The following is a 24246-nucleotide window of genomic DNA, read 5'->3' on the forward strand; positions in this document are numbered from 1 at the left end:
CAACCTTTACTCACCAGGTACTTTCCCAGATATATTCTTTAAATTTTTCAGTTAGTTATCACAAATATTGTGAGGAAAATACCGGGTGAGTACCAGAAAGTGCCACCTTATAAGTCAGCCTGTACACTGCTGTTCCTGAAATACCCAGTAAGCTCTGGGAACGCTGGTCAGTACTGGAAAAGTACCAGGTAAATTCCAGGAGAGCACAAAAGCACTTCCAGCAATGTATCTGGTAAGTTTAAGAAAAGTACCTGTTAAATTCCTGGCACAATAATTGGTTAATATCTGGTAAAGTTACAGTAAATTATCTTGTAAAGTCCCAGGAAAGTATCTGGCAAATTCCAGGACAGTATTTTGTAAATAACTGCTGGGTCAAGTAGCTGATAAGGTCCGGGAAAGTGCATGGTAAATTCTGAGAAAGTAGATGCTAAGTGCCTGGCAAGTTACAGGAAAGTAGCTGATAAGTTCAAATAAAGTATCTTATTCAGTTAAGGGAAACAAGCTGATAAGTTGCTGCCAAGTACCAGGAAAGTATCTGGTAAGTGTAGGAAAGGTATCTGGTTCAGATAAGAAAAACTATCTGATAAATTGCTGATATGTTCCACGAATATGGCTGTTTAGTAGCTGGCAAGTTCCAGGAAAGTATCTGGTAAGTTCTGGTAAACTGGCTTATCCGTTCTAAGAAAATATCTGTCTAGTAGCTGGTAAGTTCCAGGTAAAATATAATCCAAATTCTAGAAAGGAACAGGTCAGATTATGCAGTGGTGTCAATTTGTTGAAAGTTAGTTCGCTGGACAGAAACACATTTTGCAGGTGAAAAGGTGAGCAAACCTCCAGTTGACCATCATACAAACAGACACGGGGACTCCTGCATCGTGTTGCCAGTGTCATTATAAAGATGCATTTAGTGTTTTATACCTAAACAAGATTGGAAATATTAAAAACAAACATTTTAGTTTTTCTGTTAGCCTTAAATTACCTTCGGGTGTAAGTGAAAGTGTTTCTCCATGCTGTCCCTGAAATGGACCCGCAGCCTGTGGCGTACTACATCGCCCCCTACTGACTGCTCAGATGGACTCCAGGCCTTCGTGACCCTGGACAGAATTTAGCAGGCATAGAAAACGGATTGACAGATAAAAGAGAGTTTCACACTGAGGAGGCCTCCAACCTCACATTTTCCCCACCTTCAGTCGGTTACTTCGGCTTTTGCAGACTGAGGTAACCGTAGGCAACTGGATACAAACATCACATTGCTTGTACCTTTCATCTATCAGATTGAAAATGTGATGAGCTGATTTCATGCTCAGACTTTAATGAGCAACATCCTGACTCACTCAGAAGTGAGTTAGGATGTACTTCCCCCTTAAAATGTAATTAATTTATTGCATTTTTAAATGCTTCAGGTAATCAGACAAAGTTTAAAGATGCTTTCAAATAATGATTTCCCTCATTAAGGGTAGAAATCTGTCCCCTAAAGCAAATTACTACACTGGGTCCAGGCCTGTTCAAGGTTCAGTCTGTGCATTTTCCTGAGGAAGAGAACTCTAAATTAGTTTAGAAAAAAAAATTGTAGAGCATATCCAAAACATATGAAAGAAAATACCATTGGGAAGCTGAAATAACCGGCTGTGATTATACTTTGGACAACAACGGTTGGCATTTGCAAAGCAGCCAATCAAGGAACTCCATTTATTTTTATTGGAGCCAATTGGTTGTACCAGGTAAACTGCAGATGCTGGCTTCAATGGTAGTGCTAAGAGTTTAAACTAATCCTATTAATGGACATTGAGGTAGATTTAGTGTTTGAGTGATTACAATAGGCAGTACTTGGAGCACCATTTGTGGGAAATTACATTTTCACCTAATGCTATAGATTTCTTGATAAATATTTTCCCTTAAAAAGAAGTTAAACATTTGAAAACTGCTTTTTGAGTACTTAGCTTATCTTCGGGTGATTTTTACATTTATTTTATGAACCGACGTGTTTTAGGGTCACTGCAGATAGAAAAAATAGAAGACGTAAATTTCCACCAAAAGACTCAAATTTTGAGACTAATCTCAGAAATTTTCAAGAAAAAAACTTTTACATTTCTGAATTTGAAAAGTTCAAAATTTGCTAGAAAAATAAAAGCAGATTAGATTAATTAGATCTAAATTAAATTCAGAACTTTTCAGGGAAAAAAACATGGAAGTTTCAAAAGTGTCAAAGCAAAATTTTCGACCTTTGAAACTCAGTAAGAATTTTCTAGAGATAAATCTGAAAATTTCTGATGTTTTTCTGGCAACTTTTCAAACTCAAAGTTCTTTGTTTTTTTTCTAGAGATTTCAGAGTTTTTTGGGTTTTTTGCATATTTTTTGTCTAGCTACTATGGCCCTGAAATCCCATCAGGCCTTCTCTATTTTAAGCTAATTTTGTGAGATATTTGCATTTTTTTATGCCGAAACATCGTCTGAAAGGGACAAATACTTTTACACATATGCAGAAATACATTTTTCACCATAAAACAATTAAATAAATCCGATGTTTATGCAATATGCTATTGTGCATGTATGGAAAATGAGACGGTGTAGCATTTATCAAGCCAAAAATTTAATTAAAATATTCTCTTACATATTCATTTTGTAATTAATATTCCATCAGCTGGACAAGGCATGGCTATACAAAAGTTAATTTAGCTGTCTCTTCACAGTCAATGAGGTAATATCCCTTTAATGTTCAGGGAATACACAACATTCCCCTCTGTAACAGGTGCTTTTTCATTTTCTGTCTGGCTAGCTTTAATGATGTCATTAGACAGACGCTCTAGCCGAGGAACCGCCAATGGCACACGACAGGAAGCGCAGCAACAACAGAGCAGAAGACAGAAACCAGGCGTCTTTCTGATGTCGCAGCTGTAACAGGAGCTGCTTGCTTACACGACAGGCATGAATCTGAGAGGGGCTGGAGGAAAAGGGCTAATTGAATTCCTTGTGTACATCCGTGCACAAAGCACTGCCCTCCCTCCTGCACCGAGACTGGAGAGGCGAGCCAGGGAGCCTCGACTGAGCCGTACATCATTACCCAAGATTCCAGCGGGCACTTTCCCCGACTTCCTCTGCCAGGACGCAAATGGCACAAATTAATCACAGCTTTTCCTGATGGAAATACAAGAGAAACGGAAAACATCTCTGTAGTCTGCACTGGAGGCCAAAAGCCTCTAAAGCAGAGAAGAAGAAGAACAAGAAGCACGATAACGAACCAGAGCCTCTCTAGATAGAAAACACAAGGACAATTCTGAGCTAAAGAGTCAAATATTTCTGAATATTTTTAGTAAGAAAAAAAACTCACAATTTCTAGAGACAGTCTTGGAAATTTCTCAATCTGAAAAAAATCAAAAATTTGCTTGAAAACTCATTTTCCAGGAAGACTTGGAAATTTCTGAGTTTGAACTGTCAAAAAAAATCGGCAGGAAAATAATAAAATTTTCTAGAAAAATACTTGGAAATAACAGAGAAAAGATTTGCTAGAAAAAATAACGAATTTTGTAGAGAAAGACTTTGAAATTTTGTAGTTTGAAAAGTCAGAATTCAGTTATAAAAAAACAAGAAATTTTGAGATCTCAGAAAATTTCTAGAAAAAACATCTAAGAAAATCTGTCACAATATTGATCGTTTAAAATTTTATGACTTTCTAAAGTCGAATATTTGATCCTTGAAACTCAGAAAACTCCATGTTTTTTTTCCCTAGAAATTTTCAGAGGTTTATCTCAAATTTTTTGAATTTTTCCAAGCAACTTTTCACTCTGAAATTTCCACGTATTTTCTACAACATTTCTGAGACTAATATCAAATTTTCAGAGTTTTTTGGCAGAAATTTACTCTTAATTTTTTGTATCGACAATGGCCCAAATAGAAATGTTCATAAGCAACATCCGTTATTTAGAATTAAAAGTAATTAGGTTTTGCTGGTTCTACATCTGCTGTCTTGACTAAAATGTTAATTTTTTTAGCTTATGCCCAGCCATGACAGCTTTATCAACAAAAAACATAATTTAATATTTCAACTTAAAGGAAAAGCTTCCACTGAAACTGTATAACTGTACATAGCATGAAAAAAAAATTTAAGTAAAATTCTTATAACCGTTTTTATGGAACAAGTTTGATGTACAGGACAGATAAATTACAAAAATATTAAGATAACAAGAAAAAGCTGAAATATTCCCATAGTGTTAGTAAATATGTGGGACAATTACTGAGAAAGTCTTCCTGGATCAACAAGTTTTTAAAAACTGGGAAAAATAAAACCCACTTTTTTATTTTACAATTACTGAAGTTAATTTGGGAGAAAGAAAAATATTCATTAAAAATCTGATCTACTTATTTCCTGTGTAATGGACATGCATAGATTGAGAATTTTGTGTCATTTCAAGTAAAAACACATTTTCTTCCGTCTAATTTTTTATCCTTTAAGTGCCAAAACCCATCACAAGGTTGAGGTTATTAAAAATCTAATCACTGATTCTATTTTATTAACCCTGACATTTTACCCAGAATAATCGATCAGAACTATGACTACCATCAATAATGGCCACAGCCCAAAATGAAGCAGCAACGAAAACAAAGCCGATGGGGTAAAATCTGAATGTCAGCTGTAGATTTAGGTCAAACGTCCAAATCCAATTCTATATGAAAGATGTCAACATGAAAACTCATCAAGTAGTATTTCCTCTCTCTGTAAATTTCCCTCCTTTTTACTGAAATCTCAAGCAAGAAACCATGTTTATGTTCTCGAATCTTGCTATTGTTAGTCTCCAAACTTTATATCGAACCGTGTCGTCCAATCAGAAACCTATTTCTGCATCTCCCTGATGGACCTCATCAAGAACATTTAAATCTATCTGGAATCACACTCTATACATACTTACCATCTTAACAATTGTGGTGATATAATAAGACTCTGATTTCAGATAGACTGAGCGCTCGCTCTGCGCTCCTCACCTCCCGTCTCCCTGTGAAATGCAATTACATTCAATGCCACGGGTAAGTAGTGGAAACCAGCTCATCATGTCAGACCCTTAATGAGCGCCACTGAGGGAAATTATTATGAACGCCGAGCACAAAGACAACGTTCCTCTGTAAAAGCAGCAAGGCGGCTTTCATGAGGCTAACCTACAGGAACCCATTTTGCAGTCATATAATATATATATATATATATATATATATATATATATATATATATATATATATACATATACAGCACAGATATATATATGTACTGTATATATATTTTAGATTTTTTTGTAAATTGAAAGAAATGCAGGCATGCAGTTAGTAATCACGTATTTCTTCAATTCTCCATAATTCGGGAGCACACGTGGTCAGTTTGAAAGCAGGATTTTGTGTCTTTCTTCTCAAAACTTGTAATGTTTGTACTCAAAACTTCTGCTCTCTTTCAAATATTCACTGTGTTTTCCCAAACATTTCTTCTCGCGCTTAAAACTCGTCTCTGCTCACATTAAATCTGCGCTTGCAAACCTCTCTGCTCGCTTGCAAATCTTTTTCTGCTCACTTTGGAACAGAAAAGTACCGTCGCCTGACAACCTCTCAGCCAATAGAATGAAAGTGTTACATTGGGTGTACGTAGTGGAAACCAGCTGATTGGTTGACGCTGTGCATCAAGACACGAAGGTTCACATCAGAACACTTGAAACGGTTCGATTGCGCAGTGCTTGACGAGCGAAACGACCCTAACCCGCTTCCACATAGACTAAACCAGATGCACCTGATGCTCAAAACCCGTTAGGTGTGAACGCACCATAAGACCTTCCTCCTGGCTCTGATTGGTCGTTTCTGACTGAGTTGTGTATTTCTTCAAATGGCAGTAGGACTACAAGGAGTTGTATGATACCGTCAGAACACAGGACAGTTTTTTTTAATATATAAAACATTTATTTTTGTAAAAGTTACCTAATGCAGCTTTAATCTTCCACACTTGGCATACTGTCTATGATTAAATTATGGCATTTACTTTGTTTTGTTTTTTTGTCCCTAAGGGCAGTCAACATAAATTCCACTTCAGTTTTATGTAAATTAAGCAACAGAAACCTGACGGTTCCTTGTGAGGGGTAATCCATCACGTTTACCTCACCTTTTGGTTTTTATGAAGGTTAATTGGTTATGTGGCTGTGGAAAGGTTTGGAAAACCTGGAAACAGAAACACTTTTATAAAGGAGCGAATCATTTTATGCAACACCTTTGTGTTATTTGTCTTAATGGTTTAATAACTATGGATCATTTTTGATATAATTTTTTAAGTATACAATTATATTCACCCTAAAATTATAGACCTATTTTAAAAAAGATCCATCGTTTTATTCTTTTCTTCCCAAAGTGACCATTCATCTTCATCAAAAACAAGAAATTTTGTCTTATAAACTAAACTAAACATAATTTATACATTAACAGGCTTTGGGAAACAAATTACTAATCTGGAGAACTTTAAAACAAATGCACTAAAATCTATAAGTGCCAAAAAACTAGAGGTATAACGATACCTAAAACTCTCATGACACAAACTGAGTTCACAAGAACAAAACGAGATTTTAATAATACGTTCAAGAAAACTTTAAGGATTAAATATATGCAGCAAAAAGAGCTATATTCTGCATTTTTATTGTTTGTGTTCCTGTTGTCATGGAAACCCAAAGTTTCAGGAAAAATAAATTTAACGAATTCTGAACCTACTTCTATTTACCGAACGCCAAAATCATCATCTTACCTAAATTTAACCATCACCACGCCTCACTACAAAAAAGGAAACATAAAAACAAATGCATAATTCATAAGCGCTGACAGAGCAAACTGGGTCTATCCCAATTTAACTGATGAAAAATTACTCAGCATGGCTAAACAGCCCCAATTAAAGCAGCTGCTCATGAAAGCCGAACATCAATGCTGACAAACCTTAACAAGCCTGGGCCCTCAGTTTCAAATTGCAAAAAAAAAAAAAATTCAAGCATGTTGTATAATGTATTCACCTTGTGTAGACTCATTATTTTGCTGAGACACTATATGCGTAAGCCTGGGTAAGTGGGGATTGATTTCCAAGAGCCGAGGAGAGGGCATGACAGATAACACACACCGAGGCTAAAAGCTACTTTCCCCAAGGACTTTTGCATGCACAAAGCATGGGAGAAACACGGCGGGCCACCATGTCATCACGCTTAACAAATCCAATTAGCTACTAAATAAGATCAAACACAAGGAGCAACAATGAATACAAGCAAATACTTAAACATTTTAAACAGATCAGTTTAAAATCTCAAGTTTGATAGTTGCTATATGAACCACTCATTCTAAGAACTAAAAAAACTGATTTGCATAAGTTTAAAAGTGGAAAAATAAAGGGAAGATACCTGATTTATCTTAAGTTTTTATCTAAAAATAAAGCAGTTCCCATCCATCCATTTTCTAACACCCTGGTGGGGTCAGGAGGGCTGCTGGTGCCCATCTCCAGCTAACCCTGGACAGGTCGCCAAGGCTACAAGCAATCATGCAAATATGAGGGCTTTATACACGACCAGTCCGTCACAAAAAAGCCTTTAAGGACCGCAGTTGCTGCGGCACAGTTTCGATTGGCTTCTGCAATGTCAAAACATTTTTTATCCTCTAGAGTGCCATTAATTTTTCAGTGGGATCATGAGGGAATCAGATTCTTTTCCAGCACGTCCCAAAGAGGCTCAGTAATGCTAAAGTAAAAATGTCTCCTGCTTTTTGAACAGCAGCTTCTTACAAATAACACTTAAATATTTCAGTTTCCAGTCGTATAAAGCTGCAAAAGGTGCAACCCAGACTAGCAGCTACATCTTTACATGCCACACGTTTCAGAATTATGTTTGGAAACAATTTAAATCAGGCGTCTGTTAGCCTGAGGAAATCATTGGCTTTAGTAGTAGTTAGAGTGGCTTTTAGCCAGAGCAGAAGTAAACTTGAGTAGGTTTCCTCCTTAGCAGCATTATCCTGATTAAGGTTTATCATTTGCAGCATGATAAATGCAGCATGATAGGATTTGCAGTCCTACATCTAGTTAGATGTAGGACTGGTTAGATCTAGTTAGCTCTAGATCTAACCAGTCCTACATCCCTTTTTAGCTCTTAATCTATCCTTCCATCTCTCCCTCCCTCCACTGTCAGCTCTCCATAAATCATTCCATCTGTCCTCCTTTCCTTTCCTAGCTCTAAATCTCTAGATCCATTCTTCCATCTTTCCTTCCCTCTTCTAACTCCAACTCTCCATCTCTTCCTTCCTAGTTCTAGCTCCATCCATCCAGTTGCAGTTCGATCTCAGGTTGCATTCCAGTTGACTTTTCTATTCTGTCTTGGTAGCAAAGCGATATTTGTTAGGTGATGGTCTAAATGGTCGCGATGGGACTCTGCTACTGGTTTATGTTCACTCTCCAGGCATTAGAGAAAGTATTGGAGAAAAACCTGGATTTTCCTCCTTAAAAGCAGTGAACCTCAACATTGTCAGCATAGACAATGGAGGACGTTTTAAAAGAAAATAAAAAAGAAATTGCATTAACTTGATAAATCCTGGGTGGATTTGTCCTGCAGAAGCGTTTTTGAAAAACCAGCATTGTGCTGGAACGTACTGGCCTTAATGCTTTTTTAATGGACAGGATAAAGAAAAATAATGGCTCATCATAAGTTGCTGTCAAGTTGGTGTAAAATAAACACCATTATTTTTCTAAATAATCGGTGATGCGGTGAAAATATGAGCCCTGTGCGTCTGGGATATTTATGCAGTTGACTGGGATTAGCTCTTCGCCCAATCAGAAATGCAGCCGTTGGAGACCAAGGGGACTTGATTTATAGTGACCTTTATGCAGGCCACAGTTTTTCAGTGGTGACAGTGCACAACAGCAGCATTTCATTACCCAAGCTGGAATCCATCATGCTGAGCTTTTTTTGTGTTTTGTTTTTTCTTCTTTGGCTGCGTTTTGTTTGTCGAGCAATCAAGCAGCAGCTCTGGCAGATGGCTGCAGTTATCTTTTACTGACAACTTATGACAAAGGTGGTTAGTTCTCTAATTTCATTTGATCTTCTGATGCTGGTATTTCTTTTCTTGCTTTCTATTATTCAGCAGTCATTTTGTTCAGACTGGACATTGGGGTGAAGGGTTGAAGATGCTGAAAATGGCTGCAGTCAGGGCTTGATGGAGCTATTGATCAATACCAGTGATTTCAGGGTTATTCTGAAGGCTGTTTTCAGTTTCAGTGGAAAACAACCTTTTTGTTCATATTGGTTCTGCTCTACTTTCGCTGTCAGGCCTGTTTGAACATGACAGATCTGCAAAGTTGTTTTTTCTGTAGCAGAATGTGTTCAGCCAGGTTCACTGCGGTTTGGTAAAAAGAAAAAACTGTATTGTTTTAGCTGAGTATAAATTGGTTATAATGTTTAATTCAATTCAAAATACTTTATTTATCCCAAAGGGAAATTAAATTTGCACTTGAAACATTTTTTGCTGGTTTTCTGTCCAGTACATGACAATTTTCATCTAAATATTTTTAAGGTTCTTAACTTTGAGCTATGAATCATTCAACCACAAATAAACTCCTAAACATGAGCAATGAGTGTAGTCGACACAAATTATTTTATTTTAATTAGCAATCTATGACAGAGAAATAGCTTGATTTTAAATGAGTTATTAGCCTCAAAGTTGTCATAAACCTTCAGCAGGTATCAACAGAGGCAACAAGGTAAAAACTCTTTAGGCTAACTGCTAATAAAACAAAAAGTTACTCAAGCTAACTGCAATGGACAAAACCTACTCAAGCTAACTGTTACTCAGGCTAAAAACTACTCAAGCTAACTGCTGCTAAGGCTAAAAGTTACTAAAACTAACAGAATCTAGAGCTAGCTAGCTACCTTGCTAAATAGCTAAGTAGTTAGCTAGGTTGCTAAAAAGGTAAGGATGAAAATATGGAAGGATTAGCTAGCTAGCAAAAATAGCCAGATATCTAGCTAATCCTAGCTACAGATGGAAGCTAATCCTTCCATCTGCCTACGTACCAAGCTAGCTTCTGTTAAAATTTAAGAGTTTAACAGAATCAAACGATGGCAACAAGGAACATTTAGATAGTTTTACACAAAAACAAAAAAAATTCAAATTAAATGACACATGAACAGATTTAGTTAGTTTTTATGTTAAACCTAAAAAATACTTTACACATTCAGAGAAGATGGAGAAGTGAATAAAATTCCCACCGCTTTGTTCTGCCTGAAGCTTTGTCTTTGGCTGCATTAAAGTTTCTGCTTTGTACTTTTCAGTCTCCAGTGTACAGAGAGATGGTTTCTCTTCCAGCTAATTGCACAGTAAGTGTGTGGACATTTTCACATCATCTCTACTCTGAAATGGCATGTGTGCGACGATGTTTAAGGGCTACTGTAGATAAAATTTAAAAATTCTGCCAAAAAACTTTGAAATATTCTAGAAAAACAAGTAAATTTCTGAGCTCCAAAAGTTTGACTTTTGCGAGAACAAATTTAATTGTAAAATAAATCCCTAAAAAACAATGCAATTGTCTTGAAGTTGAAAATTTGTGGGGAAAATAAACTCAAATTCTGAGACTAATCTCAGAAATTTTCACCAAAAAACTGACTGAAACATTTGATTTTAAGCTCTAGAAAAAAATTGGGATATTTTTCAGTTTTGAAAATAGAAAATTTTACACTTTTTGAGTTTTTTCTAGAAATATTCTGAGATTAATCTAAAATTTTTATTTTTTTTAGCAAATTTTCGACTTCAGGCTCAGAAATGTCGCTGTTTTTTCAACATTTGAAGTTTTTTTAGTAGAAATGTACTTTTTTTAATCTACAATTGCCCTAATCATTTAAAGTGTGTCCCTTTTACGCCACAAAAAAATCTTTCAAAATGTGAAAGTTTTTGACTTTAGACTTCCAATTTCAGAAATTTCCAAGTTTTTTTTCTGGAAAACAGCAGAGAAATGACTAAGCTCAGAAATTTACCTTTTTCTAAAAGAATCTCTGAGATTAATCTCAAAATTTCTGATCATTTATGGCCTCTATAATGGCCATAATTATTGTAAATATGACACCAACTCACATTTAACACATCTTTAAGATTTTGCCCTGAATTTCGGTTTGAAGCATCCAAACAACAGAGGAAAAGGACTGATTGTGCGTCTGACTCACTCCCTTTCTCTCTCTCGCTCCCAGATGTTGGGTAACAGGTGCACAGATATCAGATGTCTGGAAAGCCACGTTGCAGCAAGCTTTGCACTGCGATCGATAAAGCAGCATGCATGTGGAGGCGGTCAAACAGCGCTCTGATTTCAATTCCTCTTTGTGTGATTTGAGCACAAAAACAAGCGAAGTGAGCTATCGACGTGATTCCTACCAGCCGGCCTGCAGCCATGAAGGTTTGTATTGGAAAGGCGTTAACGGAGTAGCGGAGCACCAAATCAGGCGCAGTGGTCCTCCATCAAAACGCAACCGTCAGCCTGGAGGCGGCTGTAGTTCGCCCAAACAGATGTTTGAGGTCCAGAACAGCAGCGTTCAGCGTGTTAACAGCTGCTGCCAGCGCGCGCTCCGGGGAAAACATAACAGCAGCAAATTAGTCTGATCTTCAATAAAGGTGGCAGTCGGTGCATTCAGCTTATCGCTGCTGCTGCTGCTGGGGGGAATATTATTGTTCTTGAAATGTCACCTGCTTGTTGGTTGTGTTTTTTGTATTTTTTTTTTTTTTAAAAAGCATATTTCTATTTACTTTTTAAAGATTTTAGTTCGAAATTTAAGCTTCTACTGGATTTAAGTGCTTCTGATGTTCTTTTTATATGAATAAATAGCCTGGAAGTGAAGCCAAATACTAAAACGGAGTAAATAAAAAAATTAAATTACAACCATAAAGTCATAATATTATGAGAATAAAGTCATAGTATCATGAGAAGACATAATATCACAAGAATGAACTTGGAATAAGAGAATAAAATCATAATATATGAAAATTAAGTCATAAGACGTATAGAATAAAGTCATGATATTACGAGAAAACATTACATTAAGAAAATAAACTTGAAATATGAGAATAAAGTCATAACATGAAAAATAGAAGTTGTAAAAATGTAAAGAATGAAATCATAATATATGAAAATAAACTCAGAAGATTTATAGAATTATAATTCTATCTATTAGAATAAAGTCATAATATAACGAGAAGACATACTACTACAAGAACAAACTCAAAATACGAGGATAAACTTGTAAGACTTATGGAATAAAGTCGTAGTAATATCTTTTGACCAACTGTGAAGCATGGTAGAGAAGGGGTGGTGATGTGGGCCTCTCTTTGATTCTGAAACCGAACCGTCAGTTTAACTCTAGTGACTCATGTAAACATCTAAACATGAACTTTAGGGTTGACAGCACTGGACCAACTGGAGATCCTTCACCCCAAACGGGTCGAGACCCAAATATCAACGCAAACGTAATGACTAAAAGGTCTGACCCTGACTGATACTTTGGGATTTTTAGAGTGACGTGCAAAAAAGAAAAAAAAACTTTTGCTTGAGTAATTAAATTTCTGGATTCTGACTTCATCGTTTGTTTTAACCAAAATCCACCACAGAGACGTGAAGTTTGTTCTTTTAAAGTTTCCTGAGTTTTATACTGAAAGAAACGGATTTGGAAATTTGTTTTCTTTTGTCTGATTTTGTCATTTATTTTAATATATTGTCCTTTTGGTTCTCAAAATTACAAAATTTCCACATAACTTAACATTTTGGTCCATCTGATGATGTAATCTTTAAATGATTGATAATTTGATCAGTAACTTAAGTAGCCTTTCTACCAAATGCGTTTTTTACTCAAATATATTTTACGTTTCACATGTTGAAGTAGTGCTACTCTGTGAACCTCCGCTACGGCGCACTAAGCAAAAACAGAAAACATTTTCTGTGGATTTATGCTGCGATTATTAAGAAACGCCAACCAGAAATCTGTTCATCGCTGTGAGACAATAATTACCTCATAACTCAAAGCAGTTCGTCTCTTCAGAAACTGAACGTTTGCATCCAGCAGCGAAACGTCGCTACAGGTGAGGTGAGAAAACTCGGAGCCTCTGAAGGCCGCGTTCCTTTCTCTGCCCACTTCTCCATCCGAGAGAAACAAATCATCAGATGCTCAACGCCGCCGTCCTTGAGTGGGGATGTTCCGCCGTGTCACGCAGCAATTACGCACCAACATCATCAGAAGATTGTACATGTGTACAGCAAGTTCGCAGCTCCAATAGCGGTATCCCATGGCAACATTTACCCTGTCGTTACCACTTAGGCATCAGCACGAAGACTCAATTATCTGCAATTTCCTGTGCAGGCAAACACCTCGAGGTGTTTTGCCACCCATTTTCACATGCTACCACCTTGACTGGCGTACAGCGGACAACAGAAATCACGCTGCGCCGATTTCTGTCCGCTATTCGAGCTCGTTTCTGTCCCAAGAGAACGGGACTCATTGTGAAGTGAGCAACAACCGGCTGCAATAAAACCGTCAAGCTGAAGCTGAGGAGCTTCCTCCTGCAGATCAGCGCTAAATCATCCCTGAAGGTGGAATAATGTCACAGCTGGGAATACAGAGGAACCAAAGGGACAAAACAGATCAAAATTAAGATTCTCTCAGTAAAATCCAAGGGTTTTATGCAAGTCATGGACTTTGACTGGGCCATTTTAACACTTATTCTCTTAATTTTTTATATATTGTCCTGTTGGTGACGTCAGCTTCATTACAAATTTTCTTTTTTTTATATTTTTGAGATGATGGCTTCCTCTAAACACTGCAAAAACACAAAATCCAACCAAGTATTTTTTTTTCTCGTTTTTGGTGCAAATATCTTATTACACTTGAAATAAAACAAACCAACTTAAAAGTACATTTTTATCAAAATATAGAGGCTTGTTTTAAGCAAATAATTTCTTAACATTGATGAAAAAAGTACTTGTTCCATTCCACTTATGACAAGACATTTTTCAGTTAGTCTGGCCAATAAAGCTAGTACTTTTTAAATCAATATTAAGGAATTACTTACTGAAAACAAGCCTCTATGTCTTGCTGAAAAGATACTTTCAAGTTGGTTTATTTCAAGTGTAATAAGATATTTGCACTACAAACTAGAACAAAATTACTTGGTAAGATTTTGTTCTAACTTTTTATTAAAAAACTGATTTGGAAACATTTTCTTTTGCTTGATTTTGACATTTTACTACTTTTTATTTTTACTTGAGTAAAAATATGTTGAAGTACTCTTATTTGAGTGCAATTTGTGAGTACTCTTGAAACAAGAATGCTACAGCAGCAGAATCAGAACAAAGTTAGCTTAGTTTGTTTCATTTCAAGTGCACTCAGATGTTTGCACTAGAAATTAAACAAAAATACTTGGTAAGATTTTGTGCTTTTGCAGTGAAAACATTACAGGAGAGCTTTGCGAAATAATAATGAAAAAAAACCCAGAAATTCCTCAGATTTTATTTTAAAAAAAAATATTTCAGAAACTGCATTTTCACTACAAATGTGTGCAAAACTTTGCTGATATTCCACTACTGTTAAAAAAATTTATTTTGCTGTTTCAAGTTCCCATGAAAGAAGAATAAAATAAGTTTGTTCATGTAACAAGTCATTTAAAAAAGAAATGCTGCGCCATCTTCCTCCTACCACTTCCTGTCGTCTTCTTCATCTTTTCTGCCAGTAGTAACATTCGGTTGTGATGCGAAAAGCGCAAAATACACATATTTTGATGCAGCCGAAAAACCACCTCATCCTCAAGTTTTTTAGAAATGTTTCCATTAAGAGAATTTATTTTTGTGATTCCAATTTGCACAATTACACGGTCAGTGGAAACAAACCAAATCAAGACAGTGAGATAGTTAAACACCCGTCTCTTTTGTTCCAATACAGTGTGACGTTACATTTATGTCACCAATCTGAACATCCAGTTAATCACATATCAAAATTAACAAACAGTATTTTCTAATTTGTGCGTTAAAATCTCCAAAGCACCATCGGCTCTGTCGCTATGCCAACGCGCCGCTCTGACTCTCCTCAAAACAAATTTTATTTGTGTAGCCCGTTTCAGCAACAAGACATTTCACAAACACAAAAATATAAAGTCAAAAAACACAGTTAACACTGGAAACATTACATTTTGTCAAGACTCTGCTTCTTGTGCTTGTTACAAAATGTTAAACTTCACAAAAGCAAAACGACAAATCCTTTTCATCTAATCAAAATATGTCTTGCAAATACTGCAATCAGAATCTGAATATTCACAGAAACAATTAATCTTTGTGTTCACTTTGCTTTGAATAAATACTTACAATATCAGAAGGGTTTCCCCCAGGGTATTATGAGCCTGGCAGGCCACCAGGCTTAGCATTGCTTATTTATTTTATACAATTGGCTTTTTTAGGACTTTATAGTTGGAGTTTAGGTATTAATCTTCCAGTCTTCCAATAACACATAGTTATCAGGTGATATTTTCCCATTTCCTGTCAACTATAAACATTTTTTAACCCAAAAACACATTGAACAGCTGCATGACTGCCTAGAGCACCATGCTTAGAAAGTTTTCTGGGGGAAACCCTGATCAGAAACTTAAGAGTTTTCTTTCAACAAGAACGAAAATCTATTTATCCTTTTTCATAAAACATGGTCGCCTAAAATAATTTATGAATTAAAAGCAGTGCATCACAAAAGTATTCACTCCACTTTAACCTTTTCACTTCCATTATTGTGTTGTTCATACTGTGAAATCAAATCATAGATCACTGAAAAGGGACGCCTGATTTAAATTGTTTCCAAACATAATTCTGAAAAGTGTGGCATGCAAAGTTGTAGCTGCAAGTCTGGGTTGACTTTTCCAGCTTTGCACAACTAGAAACTGATTTGATTTAACTGTTATTTGCAAGAAGCTGCTGTTCAAAAAGCAGGAGACATTTTTACTTTAGCATTACTGAGCCTCTTTGGGACGTGCTGGAGAAGAATCTGGTTCCCTCATGATCCCGATGAAAAATTAATGCCACTCTAGAAAATAAAAAATGTTTTGACTTTGCAGAAGCCAATCGAAACTGTGCCGCCGCAACTGCGGTCCTTAAAGGCTTTTTTGTGACGGACTGGTCGTGTATAAAACCCTCACATTCACATGGTTGCTTGTAGCCTAATAAACCTTTTACTTTCTGACAAAATAAATTTTGGTAAGAGTCCAGCATCTCTCTCCCGGAGTCGATAAATGGCTCAAAGATTGAAGAAAGCCAGAACGGCCGAGCAGATGCCAAACGTCCTTTCTGTTTTAATAACTTTCTGGCTCCAAGCAGAAGAAGGTTGCATAAGTAACACAGATTGCTTCAACCTGATATCCCACTCTACAAACGAACTAGAAATTCAGAAGCTCCTCACACCAAAACATTTATGCTTTTTTTTTTTTCTAGGACAAAAAAGAAAGCTAGAAAACCACATTTCTGCAGAAAATAAGGCCACAGGCTGTAGAAGACAAGCTTCAGTGAAGGAAAAAGCCTGACTCCACACAGCTGTGCCCCACATCTTCAAAAAAAAATTGCCCAAAGTGTTTGCAGAGTGAAGCCTATTCAGCCAGAAATAAAGCAATCGTAGGGGCGAATCAAGGAGTAAACATTAAACTTCAAAGTGTGGAGCAAAAGAAAAAAAAAAAGACCTGATGAGAATTTTAATGCAGCAAACAGCTTCTATTAAAACCAGCAGAGGCAGAATAAAAAATAATTCAGAACATCTCAAAAACTGGACACCAAACGTACTTATTGAGGGATTTGATAAACAATAGAAATCCTTCAAACTTCCAATAAATAGTGGACCTCCAGTATTCACATATGTTATGGTCACAAAGAGCTAGAATCAATAAATATAGAAATACTAATAACTGATTATTTTAACAGTTAAAACACCAAATATATCTTAAGATCCATTTTAGCACAAAAGGAGTATAAACAATCAGCGACAAGGAAAATGAATCGTACAGCTGGATTGGCTGCTGTGAAAACACTAGCCAATAGTGTGTGAAGTACAGAGCAACATTTTCTTCAGTGTTTTCAACCTTATAGACTCTGTTTGATTGGGGACCAAAAGTTACAACATTTGTTACATTTTCAGCTGCTGCAATTTGCTTTCACATTGCTCTGAGTCAAACAAACCAAACGTTAGAAAAACATGTTTCCCTCCTCGCCTGTGGGGGCGCTGCAGCTATAACAACTGAATTAAACGACTGAGCACAACTTTCCTCTTATAGATGTAAACAAAAATGGAGTAGTGTCAGATTTTTACGTCTTTTGTCTTTGGTAAAAGACAACAAGTCATTTCTCCCGCTAACGCTAGATTCATGTTTCTTTTGGTTGTATTTACCCAGAATGCACTGTGCTGTCGTACACTTTCTGCATTTGGAGCGGTCTTAGGTTAGCTTGGCATTCATATATGCATTCAAACCCCATCAGAGTTCATCTCAAACAAACCAAAACTTGTTTTTAGGCGGAACGGAGTTTGGTTTTATTGTCTGCATCAAAGTTCGACTACACGTTCACATCTCCCCAAACGAACCTGCGTGTGATTAATCAAACCAAACAGGGATCATTTTAAATATTATCTACAAGAGGAAATCCACAAATACGTGGAAATCTGCAGTATCAACACCCAAACATGGTGGTGGCAATATCATGCTGTGTAGCTCTTTAATTGCCAGAAAACCCAAATAATGAAAATAATCTCCAAATCCTTCAACATGTGTGCAGTAAAAACTGTGATCCAAACACAATCCTAATGAAATGTCTGGAAATTTAGAAGAGAAGTTGAGAAAATAAACTAATGTCTGCCTCTGCAGATCGCCCTGAAAGCCAAAATGCACAAGGAAAGGTCAGAGTTAGAGAATAACAACAAAAATGAAACTGAAAAAAATCTTCAGGAGGTGTCATAACCCTTAATATCAGAGATATCCGCCCACCATTATTAATGCCTGCAGCTTCCTGCAGCTGTAATATCTCCCTGCACCCCTCAGCTTATGCAGTAAAATATTAATGGGACCCTGTTGGGCTAAAGGTTACCCCTCAGAGGCTAAAAGCAGAGAAGTCAGCAGTCATCCTAAACTTTCCCATAAAGAAAGCCGGATAAACTTTTGATCATATCCATACTGGTTCCATCAGCGCCAAAGGAGACCAGGATTTTAAAGGGGCGTGAAGAAAAATAAAGGAATTTAACATTTAAAAACAGGAGAAAATGTGGAAAAGCACGTATTCCCAACGCATCCAAATGTGCGTCAAAACGCACAGAGATATCAGAATCAGCACGTTTACCGAGCAACAAAAGCGCTTATTTAGCGTCAAACGGGAAAAGGGAAGCACTTTACCATGACGTTGCCTTGCATCTTCGCGGTCTCGATCAGGTTCTTTTCCTTCATGTTTCGGCTCCAGACGGGTTGGATTCACGGACTTTTACAAAAACAGCGTCTGCGTGTAAAGCTCTCCGTCCCGCTGCGTTTCCAGACGGAGCCCCTCAGATTGTGAGCAGCTTCATGACTGGGTGGGATTACAATCTAACGGAGCGATTAAATACTGGCCAAAAAAAACACCGCGATGTCCGCACGAGCGACCAGAAACGCACGAGACAATGAGAGGGCTTTTATTTAAGATCCTGAAGGCAGATTCATCAGAAAAAACACAAAATACGTCCATCAGTTGATAACCTCCGGATGATCTCAGATCCGACACACCTACAAACCTCCTGCGCGTCAGGATTTATGGAAAACAACGAATTATCACCGATTAAATAAAGAAAACGATTAAAAGTTTCACTCCAGTCGCCAGAAAATTGGAATTAAGTCTATTACACTATATAGCATTGCAAGTATAAATTATATATATATTATTTATATATATAAATGAGACTTTTTCCTAATCATTTTTTTATTTTTCTTACACTGTGCAAAAAAAAAGATTAAAAATTAGAAAAAATTAGTAAAAATTCCCTTTTATTTTTCCCCACAGTAAATTTTCCATTGCGTTTTCCAGTCATTTTAACACATTTTAAAAACTAAGCACTTTTAAGGGATTTTAAAATCTAAAATGCAAATAATTTTAAGTGTATTTGTAAAGTTTCTTTACTTAACCTTCAATTGTGCCACATTTGTAATGAAAAGGCGCTCACTTGAGCAGCAGAGTGTGACAATAGTTCCCAGAAAATAAAGATTTTCTCCAATGATCCAACAACAGGAGCCGTCAAAAGGTAATTTTACATCAGATTTGATAAAAATAATATGTACTGTTACCCAATGGTCCATATTTGCACCAGTTTTATTTATTCTCTACATGACCTCTAAAGTTTGGATTAGAATAAGTAAGATTAGCTGCCATAACTACATATTTTATACACATTTCTGTCACCAGTTGAATATGAAACCATCCAAAAGATGCTTAAAAACTATTCAATGTGGATTTCAAGACTTTCTAGTTGAGCAGAAACAAAATTGAAGGCATCTTTGGCTGTAAATAGGAATCTAGATTCATCAAGCAGCTTCAGTTTTTACAGCTAAAAACCAGACCTCACCCTCCGGAGACACATAAAGACGGTTACAAAGACAGCCTTCTGCCACCTGAAGAACATTTCAAGGATTAAAGAACTAATGACACAACAATATCTAGAGAAGCTAATGTGTTTATATTTAGTTGCATTGTCTTCACATGTTTGCCTAAAATAAATTTAAAAAATATATAAATCAATCCTCCAGCTGCAGCAGATTGAAAACGCTGCTGCTGGCGTTCTGACTAAACCCAGGAAGATAGAGCACATCAGCACAGCTCTAAAGTCCTTTATTGCTTTAGTAGATAATTGACATTTCTGTAAATAATAATAATCCAGAGAATCTTAAATTTTGAGTTTCATTAAGTTTTCTATAAGCCATAATCATCGAAACTTAAAATATATCACTAGTATATTTAATATCTAAGCCTCTCTTTGAAGTGAATAACTAAAAAAATTCTAATTTATAAATATTCATAATACATAATTATTAAGATAAGAAGCTGAGGAATTAATAATAGGGGTAGAATAAAGCATGAAAATAACTGATAATCACATGATAATTAAACACATTGAGGCCAATTCAGCTTCACATGAAATCCCATTTTAAAATCAGTTTTAAAAAGCCTGAAACTAAACATAAATCATCCCCAAAAGAAAAGGAAGCTTTAAACTTTTAGCTGTCTGTTCTAAGCAAACCAGAAAAAAAACAGTTTAGACAATAAATTTATTAGAAATTTACATTACAAATAATTTAACAGAAGCATCAACACAAAGAATAGCAAAGCAGAAGACAAATAGAAAAAAGCAGCAGTGTGTAGTTGTCTGGAAATATCTGAAAACATGCATGAAATTTTATTTTATAATGTTTCAGTGCTTTTTGTAAGTTTGCCCTCTTCTCATTTGGCTTTCATGTGGAGCGCCGATTCCCTTCTGTTTCAATCCAAAGCTCTGCAGGAAGCAAGAGATCCTGGAGTTTTCAAGTTCACAATAACCCAAATAACAATGTTTAAAGCTTCAGCTGGTGCTGAAGGCAGAAAAAGGGGATTGTGCAACATGAGATGCTCCACTAAAGCTGCCACTTAAATCCTCTATTTATTTTATTTATGTTTTAATAACTAGCTTTGGAAAATTAAAGTTGCTGTTCTAGTTTAAAGTTTGATTTTCCTTCTTTGTGAGATGACGGCGTAATCTGAAATCGCCACCAGAAACTTTCTAAGAAATAAAAATTGCAATTGTTTAGAAGATGTTTGACTTGTTCTCCACAAAATATGAATTTTTTATTATTATTTCAACACCAGGAGATGAAATGTGCTGCCTGTTTACAAAGTACTCAAACATTTGTATGCAAGTAAGAGTACCTGAGTACATATTTTAACTCAAAAGTCAAAAGTAGCCATCCAAGAAATTACTCAAAAGTAAAATATTTGGTAAAAAGTGTACTCAAGTACTGATCAAATGATCAATCAGTTAATATTTTAAAAAAAATACATCATCAGATGGACCAAAATATAAAGTTTAATAGAATTTTTTCTATTTTAAGGATGAAAATGACAATAATTCATATAAGTAGCAAAAAAAACAAAATTAGGCAAAAGAAAATGTTTCAAAATTTACTCAAGTAAATATGATTGAGTAAATGTAACTAGTTGTTACCCAACTCTCTGTGTTGGTACTTCAACACCGCAAAACAAAATTTAACCAAGTATTTTTGGTCCAGTTTTAAGTGCAAATATCTTAGTGCACTAAAATTGAGACAAAACTAGCTTATAAGAAGAGTTGAGTAGGAACTAGTTACATTTACTTAGTTACATTTTCTAGAGTAATTAATTTTAAATTACATTTAGGGCTATTCTTACGATGCTGTAATTTCTACTTTAACCAATAATTTTATTATGAAGTATAATGTCTTCAAATAAAACAAACTAACTAAAAAGTAACTTTTCAGCAAGATAGAGGCTTATTTTAAGTAAACAATTTCTTAATATTGATGAAAAAGTACTAGTTCTATTGGCAGATAAATTTTAAGTTAAATAATCTGCCAATAGAGCCAATACTTTTTCGTGAATATTAAGGAATTATTTACTTACAATAAGCTCCTATATTGTTCTAAAAATTTACTTGTTTTTGTAAGTTAGCTAAGATTTTGTGTTTTTGTAGTGATGGAAACCAAATAACTAAAATTGTATGTTTTGCTTCAATGTCCATCCTCAAAACTTTACCTTTAAAAAAAGTAACCTGAGTAAATCTAGACGCAACAAAAATAATTCATGTTAAAAGGTAACTGATTAGATACATGTAGTTACTTTTAAACGTGTTTTGAGGCATTTCAGGCTTCATACATATGATTTCTAATCCATTTGCAGTGGCTGCTTTCAAGACTGTTTTAGTTTCAAGATCAATATTCCTCTGAAATCTTCTGAATTTATGTGTTTACTGGACTGAATCAAAGAAAAAAAAAATGAAAAAGGAGAAGAGCGGCACAGATGATGCAGCCGAGGGAGCAGAGCGAGAGAGAGAGGCCTAAACTTCCCACCAGCTGGGAGATGCAAACAGCACGCCTCACGTAAATCTTATTTAAGAGAGCCTGGTATTAATTACAGAGGATATGGCTGTCAAAACAACCTAATGGGGGGAAATCAGGCTCCCTCAACACCAGCTGGACTGCTGACAGAAGAGGATCGCAGACAGGTAGGTAGGTGGCTGCTTCATTACTGAGTCTGCATTTCTTAGCGATTGTCCTCAGAGAAATGCTTAACCATCACAACTTCTGCTTTCTAAAAACAAGCTTAGTCCCACATTTATAGCACGATTATTAACAAAGGAATATTTTGACTACATCTTAATTTCTAATGAAGATTTTCCAATGCCAAGCTGGATGAACTTGAACACCCAGCAGGTGATGTGTATCTGGGTAATGAGGGATTAACTTGTGATGCTTTAGGAGGAAAATATCCAACATGCATAATAAATAGGTAGCAAAAAAAAAAAAAAAAATGGAGTCAAAAATGACCAAAAGTCACTGAGTTTTAATTATTTAAAACTGAGTTTGGAAGTAACTATATTTACTCACTTTTTTAAAGTACTTTTAAGAGAATTTTTACTACATTGTACTTCTACTTTTACTTCAGTAATTATATTATGAAGTGTCTCTACTCTTACTTGAGTAAAATTTCTGGATTTTTTACCCACTGTATGAAAAACAAACATGTTTTAACCTAAAATTCACCAGACACAGAAACTACAGTTTTGGTTTATGTTTCTTATTAAAAGAAACATTTTCAAAATCTGTTTATTTTAAGGAACGACACATTAATACTGTCAGCAGACTTCCTCTGATCATATAAATAGTCCTGGCGTTGTTTTCTTTCCACCGAAATCTTCAGCTTTTCTTTTGAGTGACCCGGTTCTAAGCCATTTATTCGTCATTATTTTTAAATAACGGTAAGCTAGCTAAGGCTAAACTAGCTGTAGCGTCGCACTTTGAGCTGACGTCACGGTAATTTAACCGTGACGTCGCATGCAGTACCATGCTGACCACTAGGGGGCGCATGGGGACCACAGTTTGAAAAAGACAGGTTTAAGCAGCTGATATTGCCATCAGCACCGGATGAACTCTAAGTTTTGTGTTTGTCTCTGACAGGCCAGGCGGCCCTTTAGACAAAAGTGATTAAAACTCGTCCAAATCCAGGATTGATTGGCCCCGATTCCCACTGGAGTTAGTCCAGAGAACAAGCTTCATTTTGGTGACGAAGAGTCATCCGGCACTATAAACCCTTCTGAGAACTTCAGGAGGAAAATCAATGGTTTCATTACCAATGTAATTACTTGATAACATGATATCCTCTGCACTGCTGGGGTTTTTTCTTCTTAGTGCTTTAATGACAAACTGGTAGATACTGGATTTGTTTCAAAGGTGAATAAAATTACTGTCAGCTATATCACTCCTAAACTAAATTGAATCCCAGAAATTGAGACAGTCGCTAAATCCTTTCCTGATGCTGCTGATGTTTCATTTCATTTGGGCCAAGAAGCTGATAAGTAAAGGTCAGTTTAAGCTGAAAAATTGACTTCAGCTCAGTTTAAGATAAAAAAATAAAAATAAACAACTAACTATTACCCAACAGCAGGATGAAACCATTTGAACGCAAACATAATTAAGTGATTTGCATCTTTAAAAAATGTTTTAAATAGACAGTCTGCACATGAAAACAGCCTTTTTAGTGACCTTCAGCAGCCTGGACCACTGGGACGCCAGATCGTTACGATCTTTAATGAATTCAGGGTGATAAAAAATGGCGCTCTGATATGGAAAGCTTGCCAGAGGCATACCTACCGCACAAAGAGCTAGAAATATAATGAATAGTTGAGACAATGAGTATGATATAGGCTTTTAGCTTCCTTCCAGAAGAGCAGCTTTGCTATCTGTATTTCAAATTTAAACAGCACATTGTAGTTTGCATCCTAGCAGCGCTGTAATGACAGTTCCAGCTGTCAGGACAGTGTGGGAAAAGTAACTGCAATTAATTTTCAAGTTAAAGAGGTTTTTGCTTCCCACTGTAACATGACAGAACCACTAAGCATGTCTGAATATTAATGAAATGGTTGCCTTGAACAGCAGGCTTTTGTCAGGACATTGGATCAGATTGATCACTTCAGCCTGCGC

At 36.0% G+C, this 24246-nt stretch overlaps 1 protein-coding gene across 2 annotated transcripts in view; it reads right to left on the reverse strand.

Annotated features, from left to right (window-relative positions):
• LOC114136861 (dipeptidyl aminopeptidase-like protein 6) overlaps positions 1–24246 on the reverse strand; it is a 266529-nt gene that overhangs the window by 226923 nt on the left and 15360 nt on the right. The window contains exon 1 of one of the 2 annotated variants that reach the window (XM_028005231.1): positions 18412–18715. The exons of the other annotated variant lie outside the window; for it this stretch is intronic. Coding sequence (XP_027861032.1) covers positions 18412–18462 — 51 coding nt within the window. The 5' untranslated portion in view covers positions 18463–18715. Of the gene's footprint in view, positions 1–18411; positions 18716–24246 lie in introns of those variants that run through there. 2 annotated transcript variants of the gene reach the window in all.

This window comes from Xiphophorus couchianus, chromosome 21 (genome assembly GCF_001444195.1).
Source record: "Xiphophorus couchianus chromosome 21, X_couchianus-1.0, whole genome shotgun sequence".
Classification (NCBI taxonomy): Eukaryota; Metazoa; Chordata; class Actinopteri; order Cyprinodontiformes; family Poeciliidae; genus Xiphophorus; species Xiphophorus couchianus.